General features: G+C 52.0%; 1 protein-coding gene across 1 annotated transcript in view; it reads left to right on the top strand.

Moving 5' to 3' along the window:
* Window positions 1-20,600, top strand: part of dock3 (dedicator of cytokinesis 3) — a 1,304,448-nt gene that overhangs the window by 776,944 nt on the left and 506,904 nt on the right. Inside the window, 2 exon segments of the mRNA XM_038810823.1 lie at window positions 14,256-14,377; window positions 14,379-14,416. Of these exon segments, the coding sequence (XP_038666751.1) occupies window positions 14,256-14,377; window positions 14,379-14,416 (160 nt within the window).

Raw genomic sequence — 20,600 nt, 5'->3', positions numbered from 1 at the left:
CTTGCCACCACCACCGAAACCTTGCATCCAGCATCCCCTGGCGCAAACCCTCCAGTCCCAGATGCTGCCTCCACTGTCCCTACACCCTTAAGACCGACACCACCACTGGGCTCACGGAGTACCTGGCCGGCGAAAACAGCTGAGGCCCCGACAACAAAGCCCTCCATGATGCCGACCCCTCTCCCATGACCCATTTCCTAACCACAGCAATATTCGCCGCCCAGTAGTAATTCATCATGTTCGGCAGCGCCAGCAGGCCCCCTCGCCGCCCCCTCCAGGTAAGTCCTCCTTACCCGCGGGATCTTCCCCACCTACACAAATCCAGAGATCAACGCATTGACCTTCTTAAAAAACAACTTGGAGATGAAAATTGGAAGGTTCTGAAACACAAACAGAAACCTTGGCAGGACGGTCATTTTTACTATCTGCACCTACTATCTGTGACAGCGGCAGCACATCCCACCTCTTGAAATCCACTTTCATCTGCTCCACCAGCCAAGCTTGGTTCAACTTGTACAGCTGCGCCCAGCCCCGTGTCACCTGGATACTCAAGTATCTAACGCTTGCCTCCACCACTCTAAACGGCAACTCCCCTAACCTCCTTTCCTGCCCTCTAGTCTCAATCGGGAGCAAATCGCTCTTCCCCATATTCGACTTCTAACCTGAAAACCAGCCAAATTCCTCTAAGATCCCCATAATGTCCCAGATTCTGACAAACGGGTCTGAAATATACAGCGACAGGTCTTCCACATACAATTTGACCCTCTGCTCACTTGGTTCGTCCGCAAACTTGTGACCGGTGTCTTCTACAGCAGCCGGACCAATCTACAAACCCCTGCCCAAAACCAAACAGCTCGAATGCCTTCAGCAGGCGCTCCCTCGCCACCTCCATTACCACCACTACCTCCGCTTCCTGCCCCTCCAAAGGCATCATTATTACATTAAGCAACCACCTCATGTTCCCCTTCACAAAACCATTTAATCTTCACCTGTCACCCCAGTGACACAGTCCTCGGTTGCCTCCAGACAGAGCAGCCCTCTTGTCCTCAGCCATCTTTACCTGTAGCACACAATGAAGATACTCGTGCTCCAGCAGCTCTTTCCTTTTTTTAATAAATGTTTTTATTGGGTTTTTTTGAGCAAGGTATAATTACCGTTATATACACAGAATAATAAACACGTGTATATATATATATATATATATACACATTTAGAGGAGAAGAGCACACCCCAACATAAAAAAAAATACAATAACATATGAAATGAAATAACTGGTGGGGTATTGTGCACCAGCGCGACAGCGGCATCTCTGTACATCTGGCAAAATTACTCACCCCACATAAGCAGGTGGCTGCCTGGGCAGGGGGGGTGGGGGGGGGGGGGGGGGGGACTGGGGGGGGACAAGCACACCGTTGGGTGCCGGGGAGAAAATCACAGCATGCGATATTTGGCTCTGCTGTGTGCTGCTGTCGCCCGCCCTTCCCGGACGGGTCTCGCTGCCATCCCACGCTCGCCCCTGCTTCTGCCACTCATCCCATCCTCCATCTCCAGTTTCCTCGTTCCCCGCTGCTGGAGATGTCATGCACGTTTTGGCATCCCGTGTCCTCCCTCCGGCTCCCGCTTCCCTGCACCCCCCCCCCCCCCCCCACGGTTCGCCTCCATTTCCCCAGGTTTAGCTGTCTTCCCCCCCCCCCCCCCCTGTGGTTCGCCGCTCCCTCCTCAGGTTTAGCCGTTCCCCCCCTACCCCCTCCCTCCCAGTCCATCTCTCCCCTCCATGCCCCGGCTACCTTCCCCCGACTCCCGACCACAAACAGGTCCCAGAACAGTTGCATGAATGGCTCCCACGTTCTATGGAAGCCGTCGTCTGACCCTCGGATGGCGAATTTGATTTTCTCCATTTGGAGAGATTCCGAGAGGTCCGACAGCCAGTCTGCAGCTCTGGGTGGTGCTGCTGACCGCCAGCCAAACAGGATTCTACGGCGGGCGATCAGGGAGGCAAAGGCAAGGGCGTCCGCCCTCCTCCCCAGGAATAGATCTGGCTGGTCTGAAACCCCGAAGACCGCCACTATCGGGCATGGCTCCACCCTCACCCCCATCACTTTGGACAAAGCCTCGAAGAAGGCTGTCCAGTACTCCACAAGCCTGGGGCAAAACCAGAACATGTGGGCGTGGTTGGCCGGGCCTCTTTGGCACCGTTCACATCTGTCCTCCACCTCCGGGAAGAACCTACTCATACGGGTTCTTGTTAAGTGGGCTCTATGTACCACTTTTAGTTGCGTCAGGCTGAGCCTTGCGCACGTGGCGGTGGAGTTGACCCTATGCAGTGCCTCGCTCCAGAGTCCCCACCCTATCTCAATCCCCAGGTCCTCCTCCCATTTCTTTCTTGTTGCATCCAGTACGGTGTCGGCCCTTTCTACCAGTCGGTCATACATGTCGCTACAGTTCCCTTTATCTAGGAAGCTTGCGTCCAGTAGGTCCTCCAGTAGTGTCTGTCATGGCGGTTGTGGGTATGTCCTTTTCTCCTTTCATAAGAAGTTTTTGAGCTGCAGATACCGTAGCTCGTTCCCCCTGGCTAGCCGAAGTTTCTCTGTCAGTTCGTCCAGTGTTGCGATCCTGCCGTCCGTGTATAGGTCCCTGACTGTCAGTGTCCCTCCGTCCTGCCTCCACCTTTTGAAGGTGGCGTCAGTCAGTGCTGGTGTGAACCTATGGTTGTTGCAGATGGGAGCCTTGTCCGACATTTTGGTCAGGCCAAATTGCTGCCGCAGTTGGTTCCAGGATTGGAGGGTGGCTGTCACCACTGGGCTGCTGGAGTGTTTTTTGGGTGGGGATGGGAGTGTTGCCGTGGCGAGGGCACGGAGGTCCCCACGCAGGAGGCCTCCTCCGCGCGCACCCATTCGGCCTCTGGCTCCTGGATCCATCCCCTTACTAGCTCGGCTGTTGCCGCCCAGTGGTAGAATTGCAGGTTTGGTAGGGCTAGCCTCCCCCGGATTTTGTTTTTTGTAGGACCTTCTTTGGGATCCTAGCATTTTTACCCCACCCATACGAACGCCATGATTAGTTTGTCCAGGGCTTTGAAAAAGGCCTTGTGGATGTAGATCGGAATGGATCTAAACAGGAAGAGGAACCTGGGCAGTATGTTCATTTTGATCATCTGGACTCTCCCCGCGAGGGAGAGTGGGAGTGTGTTCCATCTTTGCAGGTCCTTTTTTACTTACTCCGTCAGACTGGTGAGGTTCCATTTGTGGATCCCTTTCCAGTCATGGGCTATTTGGATCCCCAGGTAGCGGAATTTGTGTTGGGCTTGTTTGAACGGCAGCCCCTTTAGTGCTGCCCCCCCCCAATGGAGCGCAATGATTCCGTCCATGCTGCTCTATGGGTCCGAGATGTAGAGGAGCAGGTCATCTGCATAGAGTGAGACTCTGTGCTCTCTGCTTCCCCTTCGGATCCCCCTCCAATTTTTTGCTGCCCTGAGCGCGATTGCTAGCGGTTCGATTGCTAGTGCGAACAGCAGCGGGGACAGTGGGCATCCTTGTCTGGTGCCCCTGTGCAGGTGGAAGTATTGGGAGTTGGTATTGTTGGTCCGTACGCTTGCCATGGGAGCGTTGTTATAGGAGCTTTACCCAAGCGGTGAACCCTGTTCCAAGCCCGAACCACTCCAGTACCTCTCTGAGGTATTTCCATTCGACTCTGTCGAAGGCCTTTTCTGCGTCCAGGGAGACGATCACCTCTTGTGTTCTCTCCCCGGAGGGGGTCATTATCATGTTCAGCAGGCGCCTGATGTTCGAGGTAAGTTGTCTACCTTTGACGAAGCCCGTCTGGTCCTCTGTGACCACCTCGGGTACACAGTCTTCTAGACATTTGGCTAGGATTTTGGCCAGTATTTTGGCGTCTGCATTCAGCAGTGAGATGGGTCTGTATGACCCACATTCCGTTAGGTCTTTGTCTTTTTAGGTATCAGCGAGATTGAGGCCTGTGCTAATGTGGGTGGCAGTGTGCCCCGAGCTAGCGAGTCTGTGAACATCTTCCGCGGGTGCGGGCCCAGCGCTGTCGCAAATTTTTTGTAGAAGTCCGCCGGGAATCCGTCCGGTCCCGGCCCCTTCCCCGTCTGCATGGAGCTACTGCTGTCCATGATCTCTCCCAGTGCTAGTGGTGCTTCCAGGTCCCGTTTTCTGCCCTCTCCCTCGACTGGTATGTCCAGTCCATCAAGGAACCGGTTCATCCCAGCCTTCCCCATTGGGAGCGCTGAGGTGTACAACTCTTGGTAGAAGGCCTTGAAGGTTTTGTTAATCCTCTCTGGTTCTGTTTCCAACGTGCCTCCGGTACCCCTGGTTTGCGCAATTTCTCTGGTGGCTGCCTGCTTTCTCAGCTGGTGTGCCAACAGGCGGCTGGCTTTGTCTCCGTGTTCGTACAGGGTCCCGCGCGCCTGGCGGAGTTGGTGCACTGCTTTCCTGGTGGAGAGCAGGTCAAAGCTCCTTTGTAGCTCTTTCCTCACCGCCAGGAGCTCTACGGTCGGGGCCTCGGAGTATTTACGGTCTACCTCCAGTATGGAGTCGACCAGCTTCTGCCTAGCCACCCTTTCCTCCCTATCTCTTTGCGCTTTGCAGGCAATGATTTCCCCTCTTAGTACGGCCTTTAGCGCTTCCCAGAACGTGGAGGGTGAGACCTCCCCATTTTGGTTGTTCTCCTTGTACTCTGCTATGGCCTGCACTATCCTTTCGCTGAAGACCTTGTCAGCTAGTAAGGCACCGCCCAACCTCCATGTGGGGCGCTGGGCCCTTCCCGTCTCCAGCCGCACGTCCGTGTAGTGTGGGGTGTGGTCTGATATCACAATTGCGGAGTATTCCACCTTGTCTATCCCTGGAAGCACCGTTTTCCCCACCACAAAGAAGTCAATTCTGGTGCACACGTTGTGTACTGGGGAGAAAAAGTAGAATTCTTTCTCCCCCGGGTGGGCGAACCTCCAGGGGTCCACTGCTCCCATCTGCTCCATAAAGTGACTGAGTTCCCTTGCCATGCTTGAGGTTTTCCCCATTTTGGGGTTTGATCTGTCCGTCTTTGGATCCTGTACACAGTTGAAGTCCCCCCCCCCCCCCCCATGATTAGTCGATGCGTCGCTATGTCCGGGATTTCTGCCATGGTCTTTTTGATGAAACTCGTGTCGTCCCAGTTGGGCGCGTACACGTAGACTAGAACTACCGGTGCCCCATTCAGGGCCCCGCTGACCATGACATACCGCCCCCTGGGTCTGCAACCGTCTTTGTCGCCCTAAACATCGTCCTCTTGCCGATCAGGATCGCCACCCTCCTGGCCCTTGTCCCATAGCAGAAATGGTAGGTTTGTCCCACCCAACCCTTTCTTACCCGCAGTTGGTCCTGCTCCCTGTGGTGAATGTAACTTGGTAATTCACACAGTATTTACCAATACTATTGTAAGCGCAGTAGCGTTATCCGACCACTAGGGGGAGTATCTCTGGGAATGCTCAGGAGTTTGTACAGGGCTCCACCCTTGGCTCCGCCCATGACTCCTCCCCCTAGACTGCTGTATAAATAACCGTGTCCAGAGCCAGCCTGAGTTCATCGTGAGTTCAACGGGTAACAGGCTGGCTCTGAAGTAAGTAGATCAAAACCACTGTTCATATCTGAAAGCACGTGTCTCGTGAATTGATGGTTCCATCAATTTAATCTACTTAAGAACAGTCAGGATCGATAATGGAATCAGCCCTCAAGCCTAGACACCTGGAACTCGACCCACAGGATGCAGAGGCAAAAGAAATCTTCTCCCACTGGATGCAGTGCTTTAAGGCCTACCTGGCAGAAGCGAGCACAGCCGAAACAACAGAGGAACAGAAGTTAAGTCTACTGCATGCGAGGGTGAGCCACAGAATCTCTACGCAACTAAACTCGGCCGGTTCATATACTGCAGCGCTAGCGATACTCGATAAGATGTATGTAAGGCCCATTAACGAAGTTTACGCACGCCATGTGTTCACGACTCGCCGCCAGCGGCCTACAGAATCACTCACCGAATTTCTAAGAGCGCTCAATAATTTATCAAATGGCTGTAACTATCAAGCGGTTACCACGGCCGAACATAGAGAACTTGCTGTACGCGATGTTTTTGTAGCGGGCCCCAGGTCTAATTATGTGCGCCAAGACTGCTGGAAAAGGGAGCCCAAGACTGCGGAAATTGCTACCACGATGGAGGTCTCTTTCCGCAGCCTCACCTCGTTCCCCGCGGAACCCGCGACCCAATCATGGGCCCCTGAACAGCGACTCCCCCGGGCCTGTGCCACGCGGCTGCCCAGCCACCACGCTGCCCCAGCCAGCCACTATGCTGCCCCAGCCTGCCATTTCTGCGTCCAGAATCAGCACCCGCGGCAGCACTGCCCGGCCCGCAACGCGACCTGCAGCAGCTGCGGGCGGAAAGGCCACTACGCGAGAGTGTGCCTCGCTAAAAAAAGTAATCGCTCCGCAGGCCCGCGGGGCCCGAAACGCTGCGGCCTATGCCCCGACCCCGCCCCCTCCCGCCACATGCGATCCATGGGGGCCGCCATCTTGGAAAACCTCCACCACGCGGCCAGCCACGTGCGACTCATGGGGGCGGCCATCTTGGATGCCATCTTCCTCGCCGCCCACCACGTGCGATCCACGGGCCCGACCTGCATCTCCACGCTCGGACAACTCATCGGAAGAGTACGACTACGAACTCAGAGGGCAGTCATCACGGGGCCACTCCACCACAGCTGATTGAGCCGCCGACTACCCACAACTCAGCGGAGTCACCCTGGACCAGTCCCGCCCAAAACATCTGTGAAACTCGATGGCAGAGGTCTAACTCAACGGGTACAGCACGCCATGCCTTTTCAACTCACGGAGTACTGAGAGCTTCATACGCCCAGATCTGGTAAGACGCTGTTCGCTCCCTGTTTTCCCCGTGCGGCAAACTATCTCTCTCGCTTCAGGCTCCCACTCTGCCCAGATCCAGGGGCGCACCGCCGCGACACTCACAATCCGAGGCGCTAGCTATGCAAAATTTCAACTCTACGTCTTGCCCGAACTCTGCGCGCCACTCTTATTAGGCCTAGATTTTCAATGTAATCTTAAGAGCCTCACCCTCAGCTTCGGCGGGCCAATCTCACAAAGGACTGTCAACCCGTAGCCACTCGTAGCAGGCGATACAGCCTGCAGGATCGGGTATTTATCAGATCAGAAGTCCGAAGGCTTCTCAGTGAGGGGATTATAGAGGCCAGCAATAGTCCCTGGAGAGCTCAGGTGGTGGTCGTTAAGACCGTGGAAAAATTCTGCATGTTTGTCGACTATAGTCAGACCATAAATAGATTTACGCTCCCCTACACGTGTCCCCTCCCCAGGATTGCAGACGTGGGAAATCAGATCACCCAGTATCGGCTCTTTTCCACGTTGGATCTGAAGTCTGCATACCACCAGCTCCCAATCCGCCCGGAGGACCGCCACTACACGGCATTCGAGGCCGATGGCCGCCTCTTCCATTTCCTCCGGGTCCCCTTCGGCGTCACTAATGGGGTCTCGGTGTTCCAACGAGCAATGGACCAAATGGTGGACCAGTACGGGCTGCGGGCCACGTTTCCGTACTTGGACAATGTCACCATCTGCGGCTATGACCAGCAGGACCACGACGCCAACCTCCACCGTTTTTTCCAGACGGCACAGAAATTAAACATCACCTACAACAAATAGAAATGCGTTTTCCGCACAAACAGACTGGCCATCCTCGGCTACGTCGTGGAAAACGGAGTCCTGGGCCCAGACCCGGACCATAGAACTCCCCCTCCCCCATTGCCCCAAGGCCCTCAAACGGTGCTGGGCTTCTTCTCCTACTACGCCCAGTGGGTCCCTCAATATGCGGACAAAGCCCGCCCACTCTTTAAGGCCACACAATTTCCCCTGTCAGCTGAGGCACGCCAGGCCTTCAACTACATCAAGGAGGACATCGCCAAAGCGGCCATGCGGGCGGTGGATGAATCCACTCCATTCCAGGTTGAGAGCGACGCCTCAGAAGTAGCTCTAGCAGCCACATTAAATCAGGCAGGGAGACCAGTCGCATTTTTCTCCCGTACCCTCTCCGCTTCAGAACTCTGACACTCCTCAGTTGAGAAAGAAGCACAAGCCATTGTGGAGGCTATTCGTTACTGGAGGCACTACCTCGCAGGTAGGAGGTTCACCCTCATCACCGACCAACGGTCGGTTGCCTTTATGTTTGATAACTCGCAAAGGGGCAAAATAAAAAATGATAAGATTCTTCGGTGGAGGATCGAACTCTCCACCTATAATTACGATATTAAATATCGACCCGGGAAGCTCAACGAGCCTCCGGATGCCCTATCCCGCGGGACATGCGCCAGCGCGCTGATTGACCGACTGAAAGTCATCCACAACGACATCTGCCACCCGGGGGTCACCCGGCTCGCCCCCTACATCAGAGCCCGAAACCTGCCTTTCTCCAACGAGGAGGTAAAAGCGGTCACGAGAGACTGCCTGATCTGTGTGGAGTGCAAACCGCACTTCTATAGACCAGACAGGGCCCACCTGGTCAAGGCTTCTAGGCCCTTTGAACGCCTCGCGATTGATTTCAAAGGGCCACTCTCCTCAACTAACAAGAAAGTTTACTTTCTAAACGTCGTAGATGAGTTCTCCCGTTTCCCATTTGTTATCCCGTGCCCCGACATGACCTCCCACACAGTCATTAGGGCCCTGCATAGTATCTTCACCCTGTTTGGTTTCCCCAGCTACGTACACAGTGACCGGGGTTCGTCCTTCATGAGCGTCGAGCTGCGTCAGTACCTGCTCGACAAGGGCATTTCCTCGAGCAGGACTACCAGCTTCAACCCCAGGGGGAACGGGCAGGTGGAGAGGGAGAACGCGACGGTCTGGAAGACCGTCCTACTGAGCCTCCGGTCTAGAAAGCTCCAAGTCTCCCAGTGGCAGGAAGTCCTCCCAGACACGCTCCACGATATTAGGTCCCTCCTATGCACAGCGACCAATCAGACCCCTCACGAGAGGCTCTTCATTTTTTCCAGGGGCACTACCACGGGGGTCTCATTTCCGGCATGGCTGAGGGCACCGGGCCCGGTACTCCTGAGGAAACACGTCAGGGCACACAAAACCGACCCCCTTGTTGAGAAGGTGCGCCTGCTCCACTCCAACCCCCAGTACGCCTTCGTCGAGTTCCCTGACGGCCGCCAGGACACAGTATCCCTCCGGATCTGGCACCCACCAGATCCAGCGCCCCCTCTACCCCCACAGAAGGACTCCTCACCCTACACCCCATGCTGCCGCCCCCTCGCGCTCCCGAGCCCACAAGCTCGCTCCACCAGTTCCGTGCACCCGCGCCGGCCAGCCTCCAGCGCCGCCAGTCCCCGGTCGAACCAGAAAAGTATGAAGCTCAGACACAACCCTCCCTGGAGTCCGCCATTGTACCCCAGCACACAACACCCATCCAGCCACCGCAAGAGACTGCAACCCTGGTGCTCCGCAGATCACAGCAGACAGTTCGACCACCGGACAGACTTACTTTGTAGACCACCACCCCCGCCGGACTTGATTTTTTTGCAGGGGGTGAATGTGGTGAATGTAACTTGGTAATTCACACAGTATTTACCAATACTATTGTAAGCGCAGTAGCGTTATCTGACCACTAGAGAGAGTAGCTCTGGGAATGCTCAGGAGTTTGTACAGGGCTCCACCCTTGGCTCCGCCCACGACTCCTCCCCCTAGACTGCTGTATAAATAACCGTGTCCAGAGCCAGCCTGAGTTCATCGTGAGTTCAACGGGTAACGGGCTGGCTCTGAAGTAAGTAGATTAAAACCACTGTTCATATCTGAAAGCACATGTCTCGTGAATTGATTGTTCCATCACTCCCTCAGGTGCGTTTCTTGGAGGAAGACTATGTCAGCCTTCATATTTCTGAGGTGGGTGAGGACTCTGGATCTCTTCACTTGGCCGTTAAGTCCCCTTACGTTCCAGGTGATTATCCTGGTGGGGGGCTTCTGCCCCCTCGCTCCTGTGGGATTAACTATACTTACCTGGTGGGCGCGCCCCTGCCCTCCGGGGTTTCCCTTGGTTAGGGGGCCGTCCAGGATGTCCGCTGTCACTGCTCTCCCCAAGCGGTCGGGTCTCTGCGCTCCGGGGTTTCTCCTTGTCCCGGGGGCACCCGCCATGGCCGTCCACTGTGTGTCTGCCACACGGGTAGTCCCCTGCACTCTCGGGGCTCCCTTCACCCACAGACTGTACTGGGTAGGTGCTTGCAGCGGTTCTTGTTTCGAGCCCGTGGTTGTGGCACTTTGTAGCCCTGTTCCTTTTTTGGCCTCTTTTGTCCTTCCTTCCCTGCATCTCCCCATCCCGGTCTCTCGCTCCCTGTGTGCCCCCTCCCCCTCCCGGTCTCTCCCTTTTCCCTCCTCCCCCGTATACCCCTCCTTTGCGCCTCTATCCCCTATTCCTGCCCCCGTTTGCTCTCCCGACTTTGACGGGTGTCCTCCCCCCCACCCCTTGCCTGGCGCCTTCCCCCCTGTTGGGGGTGCGCTGCAGCCCTGCTTTGTTGCGTGCCCCCGGCGCTAGCTTTCCTGCTAGTACGGTGGCTCCCCTCTCGGGGGTTATTGTCTCGCTTCTCCCCTGCCTGGCCTCTACGATTTTCTGCCCGCTCTTCCCCCATCCCACCCTGCACCCTTCTTGCCTGCTCTCCCTCCTCCATTACTCTTGTTCCCTCGTCCTGGGGCCTGGCCTCCCATCTGGAGCAGTCCCTCGGGCAGTGGTTTGTTCTTTGGTCTGGGTGTTCCTGCCGGGGGTGGGGGGGGGCTGGCATTGCCTCGCCCCTCCCCACCCCCCTGTCGGCGTGTCGTTGCCCTTTGCCAGGGGCCCCTCGTCCCTACCCCCGCTGGTTGTTTTCCAGCCCGTGCTCCTCGACAAACCAATTCGCCTCAGCGGGGGCTGTAAAGAAATATTCCCTGTTTCGGTATGTGACCCAGAGTTTCGCAGGATACAGCATTCCAAAACGCACTCTGCTCCTGTGGAGAGCTGCTTTCGCTCTGTTGAACTCAGCCCGTCTCCTAGTTATATCTGCCCCAAGATCCTCATAGATTCGAATGGCGTGCCCTTCCCATTTGCAAGCTCTATTTTCCCTGCCCCAGCGCAGTATTGTCTCCCTATCCCGATACCGGTGCAGTTTGGCTATGACTGCTCTCGGTTGTTCCCCTGCCTTGGGCTTCGGGCCCAGCGACCTATGTGCTCTGTCCATTTCTGGTGGGGTGGGGAAAGTTTCCCTCCCCACTAAGTTGCCCAGCATCTCGGCCACGTATGCTGTGGGGTTTCTACCCTCGCTCCCCTCTGGCAGGCCCACTATCCTGACATTTTGCCTCCTTGAGCGGTTTTCCTGGTCGTCTACTCTGCCCTTCAGGCTCTCCTGTGTTGCGCCCAGTCTCGCCACCTCCTTCTCCAGGGCCGTGACCCGGTCGCTCACGTCAGTCGCTGCTTTCTCCAGCTCCTTAATGGTCGCCTCCTGGGCTTCCAGTTTCTCCCCTTGGGTATCCAATTTCTCCTCTAGTCTGGTCAGGGCCTGCTGCACCTCTGCCTTGAGTACCTGCAGCTGCTCGCTCAGCACCTCAGTAAAGGCTGCCTTCCAGTTCCCGCTCCCCCCTGGCCCCAGGGGAGAGGGCATGTCGGTCCAGCTCTTTTCGATGCGGCGATACTTCCGTTCCACCGCTTCGTGAGCCGCTTCGTGAGCCTGAGCTGGCTCGCCCCTTGCCCGGTCTGTATCTGGTGGCCCTTGTCCCTCTGCTCTGGCTCTTTTCTGGCATTTTTTTCCTCCCACTTCCCTTTCTTCTTTTCTTCTCCCCTTGTTTTTCTTTCCCCCCCTTTTCCGCACCCTATCTTTATTCTTTGTCTCTTCCCTTTTTCTTCTCTCCTCCCTCCTTTCCTTTGCTACTTTATTTTTCCCCCTTTTATACAACTTGTTTTGGATGGGACAAGAGAGTGCAAGAAGAGAGAGAGAAAAAATAAAAATAAAAAAATAAAAAATGATAAAAATATATATATGTATATATTTCCCCCTCCTCTCTCTTTAACGGTTTTCTTTTGAGTTTTGTTTTTGTAAAAGTTCTTCTCTTTTCCTCTCACTCACCCAGGGTAGAGAAAGAGAGAGAGAGTCTCTTTGTTCTTGCCTCGTGGTGGTCGCTGCCGGTTGGGGAGGACGGGGGGGTGTTGTCGGTCCCCGCTGCTCCGGTCGGGTCGCCGCTCGTCGCACCCAGTGGGGGTGGTTAAGTCGCTGCTCCTCCGCGCCCTCCTTGCCGCAAGCTGGGCCCCGCTTCCAACTGGGCACCTGCCGCTCCACTCCTGGCCTGCGCTCTGGTGCCACTGGGGGGGGGGGGGTGCCTCTGCTGCTGCCGCCGATGCTGCCGCCGAGGATCCTCTGCCGGCCGTATCGTTGCGGGGGGGGGGAGGGGTCCCCTTCCCAGCCCTGCCCTGCTCTCCCCGCTGCGGAGAGGCTCCCCGGGCCTCTTCACTCTGCGGGAGCCCCTTTTAGCGCGACCACTCAGCTCGCCGCCCGGAAGTCGACTTCCCAGCACCACTTTCCTTCTTACACTACTCCTAACCCGTGAATCCATCCATCAGCCACACCAGAGGAGTAGAACTTTCCCCAGGCACTCCTGCAACTCTTTCTCTCAAATACTTTACCCTTTGGGCGGAGAAAACACCGAAAAAATCCGCCTTGAGCGGGAGCCACCAAATGTGCGACCGCTCACTCCATGTTCGCCACCAGATGTCCAAACGCAAAATATGTTACTGAAGCTTTATGCTGGCGTGCCTGACTCTAAAAAGCATCTCAACTTGTTAATTGGTTTTAACATGAGTATTCCATTGTAAATAATGGATAATGGAATTTTCATATTTGAGTCCCAAAAAGAACAAACAGTAATTAACACTTCACTTCAGCAAATTCAAGCAGGAATCAAGAAGATACATTCTTACTCCGAGATGAATAGCAAAGATGCATTTGGGGGAATGTCAGATAAGTACTTGAGAAAGAAAGGAATAGAAAGATATGCTGATAAGATTTGATGAAGTAAGGTGGAAGGAGGCTTGTTTGGAGCATTGCTTTGTTGGCTTCCTCACTGATGTAAATTCAATGTAATTCAACATCAAATTAAAAGAGAAGGCCAACATGGAGTTAAAAATATTCAATTTAAACACCAACATATGAAGAAAGCTGCATGGCTGAGATGCCTGAGAGCGATTGGTGCCCATTAAACCTCACCCAGCACCTTCAGGAGAGGTGTAAGGACAGAAAATAACTGACACGACAATTTGAATTGACTTGAAATTTCAGTTCCTGTCTTCCTCGTGTAAAGTTCCTGACTGAAGACTAAATTTTCTGATGTACTGTGAGCGGCATACATACTGGCTTTCACATTCCGCCTTACTGATTTAAAAATCGGTTGCTTATGAAAAATGACTTAACTGAAAATATTTCTTAAAACAAAATTGGTTTGCAATAAATACATTGATGCCTGTGTTTTAGATTTTAGAAACCAAATCTGTACCAGCTGAAACACAGGCATTCACCAGAGATGGTGACTGGATGTACAGTGGTTCAGTATTCTACACCTTCGGTCCAAGTTAACGGGAAAAGAAGAGTCCTGTTCTGGGCACACCAAGGCAGCACTTACCTTAATTTTCTGCACTTACCTTCATTTCCTTCACTGATGAGCATCCCGAGTCGGGGGCCATGAGGCCGTATGATCGCGCCCCTTAGATTCTGGCACTGACTTTAAATGCATCCCAGACTAATGGTATGAAAATTTCCTCTTTTTGGCTACATGAAATGAGTTTGGGCAGTCTTGATCCACTTCCCCGGAGGCATTTCTGACACCACAAGCTGCCAATAACAGGTAACTGGACTCAAACCACCAGAATGGAAATGTCAGACAGTTGCAGTTTGGGGTTACGTACCAGGCAGTTTCAGTAGATCGCAATATGGGAATGTCTGGCTGGTACTCTGACAAAAGAGAAAATCAATCAATGACAAAGGAATATTTTCATTCTAAACCAGACATTAGAAGATTAGAGGGACTGTCAATATTGCTGCACCTGTGTGGATTGGATATGCCTACAGGCTCACTTTAGGTTTGTTCTTCCTTCATTACGATTTTGTTATTGAAGATAAATTGGCAAGTATTGGTCAAATTACTATCGAGTGTTCCGTATGTCCCTTTTGTGATTAACAGGACTGTATCAGTCTTGGCTCCGGAGAGCCCTCTATAAGTGAACATTGCTCCTTCGTGATGTACCACAACAACAGTCCACGCTGGGGTGAGATCGTCAAACTGCCCATCCTGTTGACAAGTTTAGGGTTCACACCTTCGGTTTGAGTTCAGACACTGTTCCAGTAAGTATTCCCAAGTCTCAGCTTTAAAGAGAGAGAAAATGGTTAAATGGGTCAAATTCAGTGTTCCTGCCAGAACTACTATACTACTAGACTTTTGTGTTAAACAATTAACTGAGTTTTGTTTCTTGTAAAATGTCTGAAAGCCCTAAATGGCTATGCCTTGCAATGGTGGCTTGCATATATATACTGGCTCATCTACTATCCAAGTTCCTAACCTCAGCTTTATTGCTGGAGGGAAGGTACGGCCAGACATCAAGCACCTGTTCTCCAAAAAAGGGTTAAATTAAAAAGGTAAGTCTTCCTTGCCCCCTTTTCATATTCCTATTGACAAATTTCAAAGTGGTTTTAGACTGAACTCCACGCTTACCCAAGTGGCCTCAAATGATGTGCGAGCTGTTTGAAAGACAGTTGGGAGTAAAAGAGAAAATAATTTGAAACAGAATATTTCTGTGACCTTTCTATTCAGGACACTTATTTTGCCATGCAAAAAAACTTTTCACAATCTTGACTCCATACTTTTCTCTTATAAAGTAAATATTGAGCTGACTTTGTTCTATCCATTTATGTCCAGGAGATTGCGAGAGATACAAAGAGCAGGGTAAAAGTGAAAGATTACGGGCAAGAATTTCTGCCTGTTCATGCTGACGGGACCTTACAGTCCCGCTGACAGCACACCCCACTGCAGGTGTCACAGAAGTGAGAAGTGCATTCAACGGGCAACCCTGTTGACAACGGCGGGACCAATAGATCCCACTGCCAGCTACTGATGAACCGAGCTCCGCCGCTGCAGAACACGCCCCTCTGTCACAAGTGTCAGATCTGTCCTTCATTGTTACCAGACTGCATATAAACAAAGGTTTTGTATGCTTAATGGATTTCTTTCCCTGAATACACTGGCCCAAAATTTACACAGGACCAAAGTCACCTATTAGTAACACTGCCTCTCTGTTATTCTGTGTTTATTCAAAATGTCTTCATGAAAAAAAGTCTTGGATGTGCTGTTGCTGCTGTAGTAATTTCCTTTCTGTACTAACCCTAGGATATTACCAAGAGCTCCTTGATAGTTCAGTTTGTATAAAAAGAAAGGCTTGCATTTTTATAGCACGTTTCAATACCTCAAAATGTCCTAAAACACTTTACTGCCAATTAAGTAGTTTGAACTGAATAAGCACTGTTGCAATGTAAGAAACACAACTGTCAATTTTCACAACGAGCTCCTATAAATGCCAATGCAACAATAAACAGATTGTCTGATTGTAGGTGTTTGTTGAGGATAAATTAGTGCGACGGGATCAGAGAGAGCAGCTGGGTTCGGTTTTAAAAGATGATCTTTAAACAGTGCAGTATTGTGATGGAGTGATTGGAATGATGTGCTTAAGGGCGCGATGAGTCCCGTTTTGCCCGGTTAAGTGGGGTGTTTCTTGGCGAATGCAGCGTCGGGAACGACCCCGCTATTATACGGGACTCTGTTATTTTTTTGGCCTCTGCGAGGAGCACCCCACCAAGGCCATACTTGACTTCATTTCCTGCACTGACGAGCTCAGCTCATCGATGCAGGAAGAGATCGGGCGCCATATTTAAATTCCGCCCCATCTCTCAACTCTCCATCGCCACATCCGGACTGGCTCAACTTACCTGTTAGGGGTACTCGAGCCCCCCCAAACCCCACCTCATAAGGGCAGGTCAGGGCTCGATCCCTGGCAGTGTCAACTGGCACCCTGGCAGAGGTCCAGAGAACCTGGAGATTCACATGGCTGTACCAAGGTGCTCAGGTGGTAGTAGGAGTGCCAGGGTACCGCCCTACCCAGAGCCTGACGACCTGGGGGCCTCCAACGGCTTGGGCGGTCCCTCCAGGTGCCGTTATACCTGGTCCTTGAGGTATGACATGGTCCTGGATCTTGGGAGAATCTGATGCCGACATATTTGAGTGAGCCTAACTGTCCACTTAAATATCTTAATCTGGATCCAACCCAGCAGGGACGAGATCCAAATCGCAATGTCTCACGAGATCTCATTAGATCTCCTCAGGTGTCCCGAGCATTGTAAATATTGTAATAGGCCTCTCGCAAAATTGAACAACCTCATTGTGTCCCGAGTCTGGTGCGACGATTGGGAGGTGTTGTTGTTTATTCTTACTGATTGTGGTCTGTGGGTCAGAAAGTCAAGGGTCCAGTTGCAGAGTGGGGAGCCAAGTCCTAGGTTTTGGAGCTTTGATGTGAGCTTGGCTGGGATTATGGTGTTGAAGGCGAAGCTGTAGTCAATAAATAGGAGTCTGATATAGGAGTACTTAGAACATAGAACATAGAACAGTACAGCACAGAACAGGCCCTTCAGCCCTCAATGTTGTGCCGAGCCATGATCACCCTACTCAAACCCACGTATCCACCCTATACCCGTAACCCAACAACATTAACCTTACTTTTATTAGGACACTATGGGCAATTTAGCATGGCCAATCCACCTAACCCGCACATCTTTGGACTGTGGGAGGAAACCGGAGCACCCGGAGGAAACCCACGCACACAGGGGGAGGACGTGTAGACTCCACACAGACAGTGACCCAGCCGGGAATCGAACCTGGGACCCTGGAGCTGTGAAGCATTTATGCTAACCACCATGCTACCCTGCTGCCCCTTGACTTGTTGTCGAGGTGCTCTGGGGATGAGTGTAGGGCCAGGGAAATGGCGTCTGCTGTGGACTGGTTGCGGCGATATGCAAATTGCAGTGGATCAAGACGTTCTGGGAGTATGGAGGTGATGCGCTTCATGACCAACCTTTCGAAGCACTTCATTACGACTGAAGTCAGGGCCATCGGACGGTAGTCATTGAGGCACGTTGCCTGGTTCTTCTTTGGCACTGGTATGATGGTGGTCTTCTTAAAGCAGGTGTGGACCTCGGAGTGGAGTATCATAGATTACTATCATAGAATTTACAGTGCTGAAGGAGGCCCTTCGGCCCATCGAGTCTGCACCGGCTCTTGGAAAGAGCACCCTACCCAAGGTCAACACCCCCACCCTATCCCCATAACCCAGTAACCCCACCTAACACTAAGGGCAATTTTTGGACACTAAGGGCAATTTATCATGGCCAATCCACCTAACCTGCACATCTTTGGACTGTGGGAGGAAACCGGAGCACCCGGAGGAAACCCACGCACACACGGGGAGGATGTGCAGACTCCGCACAGACAGTGATCCGCGCAGACTCTGACTGCACGACCAGGGATCCCGTCCGGGCCCGTCGCCTTCCGAGGGTTCACTTTCAGGAAGGCCGATCCCGATCTGACTTCGGAAGCTGTGATGGTGGGTATGGGTGAGTTATGTGCTGCTGGGGCACTCGACAGTGGATTATTGGTTTCCTGCTCGAACAGAGCATAGAATGCATTGAGTTCATCGGGGAGGGGTGCGCTGCTGCCGGAGATACTGCTCGGCTTCGCTTTGTAGCCCGTTATGTTGTTCAGGCTTTGACACAACCGCCGAGAGTCTGTCTGTGACTCTAGCTTGGTTTGATATTCTCTGTTGGCATCTCGGATGGCTTTGCGGAGATCATACCTGGATCGTACCTGGAACTGCATGTTCCCCTCCAGCCTTGAGCAAATGTCCCAAACCTTCGCACCAGGAAGGCAGCATAACCTTCTGAACCATCGTTCTTTGCTATTGAAAACAGTGTCAATCCCCCTCACAATACTGTCCACTACTAGCACTACATTCCTTTTTGTTTCCCCTACTTTAGTGGCTTCCTGTGCCATGGTGCCACGGTCAGTTTGCTCATTCACACCCCTCGCAATGCTGTCCACTACTAGCACTACATTCATTTTGTTCCCCTTACATGAATAGCTTCCTGTACCACAGTGCCATGGTCAGTTGGCATATCCAAATAAGCTGAGAGAAACTTAAACCTATCGGACAATGGAAAAGGCTTTTGGACACTAAGGGCAATTGATCATGGCCAATCCACCTAACCTGCACATCTTTGGACTGTGGGAGAAAACCGGAGCACCCGGAGGAAATCCACGCAGACACGGGGAGAATGTGCAGACTCTGCACAGACAGTGACCCAAGCCAGGAACTGAACCTGGGACCCTGGAGCTGTGAAGCAACAGTTCTAACCACTGTACTACTGTTCTGCCTCCTTCTACAACTTTCCAATAACCAGCAGGCAATGGTCGTGAGTGCCTACTCCACAATCCTTGATGCCAATGATGCATCCAAAGAAGGCTCCTACTCCACCCTGGACACCATACTCTTCAACATTCCTGGTGTGATGAATGTAGGCATTTCAGAAATGTGTACATCTGTATATGATTCAGTAAGGGATAAAAGCCTTGGTTAGTATGTGACTGCGCCAGTAATATTTTTTAAAGTCCTGGTTTGAAAGACAGCTGGGCTTTTTGGAGACAGAGGTGCAATTAAAGCATCTTAAAAGTAAGATCATAATTCATTCCAGCCAGGGATATTGTTTGCTGAGGTTGGGCCAATGGACCATATGTTTATATTAAGAGTGTTCCCTGGGGAGTAGATAATTCGAGATATTGGGCTGGATTCTCCATTGGCGGGATCCTCCATTTAGGTGGTAGCACACTCACACCCGCGGATTTCCCAATGGCGGGGGGTGCCCACACTGGGAAACTCCATTGGGCAGCTGCCGAGACGGAGAATCCCACTGCCGGCGGAGCAGCCGCACCAGAAAATGAGTGCGGTCGGACCGGGAATCCCGCCTATTGTGTTTAGTTTTAGTTAGATGATGCAGTTAACAGGAGGAACCAGGGGCTGAAGCAGTCAGGTGTTTTTTTTTTCAGTTAGGTTTTTGGATTGGGATATTAGCAGACAAGAAGCTGTGCTCTTAATACAGTTCAATTAAAGATCTGTGTGTGAATAGAACAGCAGTTTCTGGAAAGGCTGGCAGATTAGGCGGTAATTTGTCTCAGGCAAGAATCCGCAGCTGGTTCCTGAAGGATCTCTCTTCTCAAGACATCTCTTTACAGCAAGTATTCCTGAGTCTTATTTAAAAGTTAATGGTGACCTGAGGTGGGTTTTGCTTGAGTGGACCTAAAAAAATAGCAGTTTGGAATCAGTGTTTCATGTTATTGTTAGGCATTGTTTAACTGGTAATTGTAAGCAATTTTTTTATGAGGCTAAAGTTGATAATACTGTGTTAGTAATAACGTTTGTTGTAATATGCCCTGTCCCTATTTGTGCACGGAATCACTCCTGGAGTGAAGTGTGCTTTCCTCAGTCTTAAAATATTGGGGTTTCTGTCTGGTTTCCTAGCAACAGTTGAGGCCTGGTCCAGGATCGTAGTATGAAGGAAGATAAGATCATCCTCCTGGGGCCTTCAACGCAAGGGTTGGAAAGGACTCCCAACTCTGGAAAGGAACCATTGGAAAAGAACAAGTTGAGAATTGCAGCTCGAAATGGGTTCTACTGCTCACCAAATGCACGGAGCAACAGCTTGTCATCACTAACACACTTTTTCCACCAAAAAAATCAAGTTCAAGACTCACTGGAGACATCCACAATCAAAGGACTGGCACTTGATTGACTTTGTCATTGTCTGATCCCAAGATTAAAATGATGCACTCATCGCCAAAGCGATCACGAGTGCAGATGATTGCTGGACACATCACTGACTCATCCACTCCTCCATGTCCATCAAACTCCACCAGAAGCACCAAAAGATGAAGAAACAGTTCAGAAAAAAGATCAACGTTGAGTGGCTTGAAGAGCCAAGTATGCTAGTGAACCTCCAACAATTTCTTCTCCAAAAACACCAACGTGTCCATTCTAATGGAGTGGAGGAAAATTGGAAAAGAGTTGAAGACAACCATCATCTCAAGCTGTGAGGAAACCATCGGCTACAAGACCAGGAAACACCAAGACTGGTTCGTCGAGAATTACCGGATCATCCAAGACCTATCTGACAAAAGTATTTAATCAGCAAGGCAAAGAGGAGAACTTATTAATCAGCCAAGTTGGAGGTACAAATCAAGAACCAATGATGGACTGTGAAAACTAAGGAGCTGCAACTTCTCGCCAACAAGCATGACACCCGGGGTTTCTTCAGTGCCATCAAGGCAATTTATGGGCCCAACACCCTAGGCCACAAACTGGTGCGGAGTAAGGACGAACCTTCTTGAGACACAGAGACAGAGAAAATACCGCCTTCAATGGAGAGAACACTTCAA

Source organism: Scyliorhinus canicula, chromosome 11 (genome assembly GCF_902713615.1).
Source record: "Scyliorhinus canicula chromosome 11, sScyCan1.1, whole genome shotgun sequence".
NCBI classification, from domain to species: Eukaryota; Metazoa; Chordata; class Chondrichthyes; order Carcharhiniformes; family Scyliorhinidae; genus Scyliorhinus; species Scyliorhinus canicula.
Note: the sequence above shows the minus strand (reverse complement) of the source record. Positions and strands in the feature narration are given on the sequence as shown.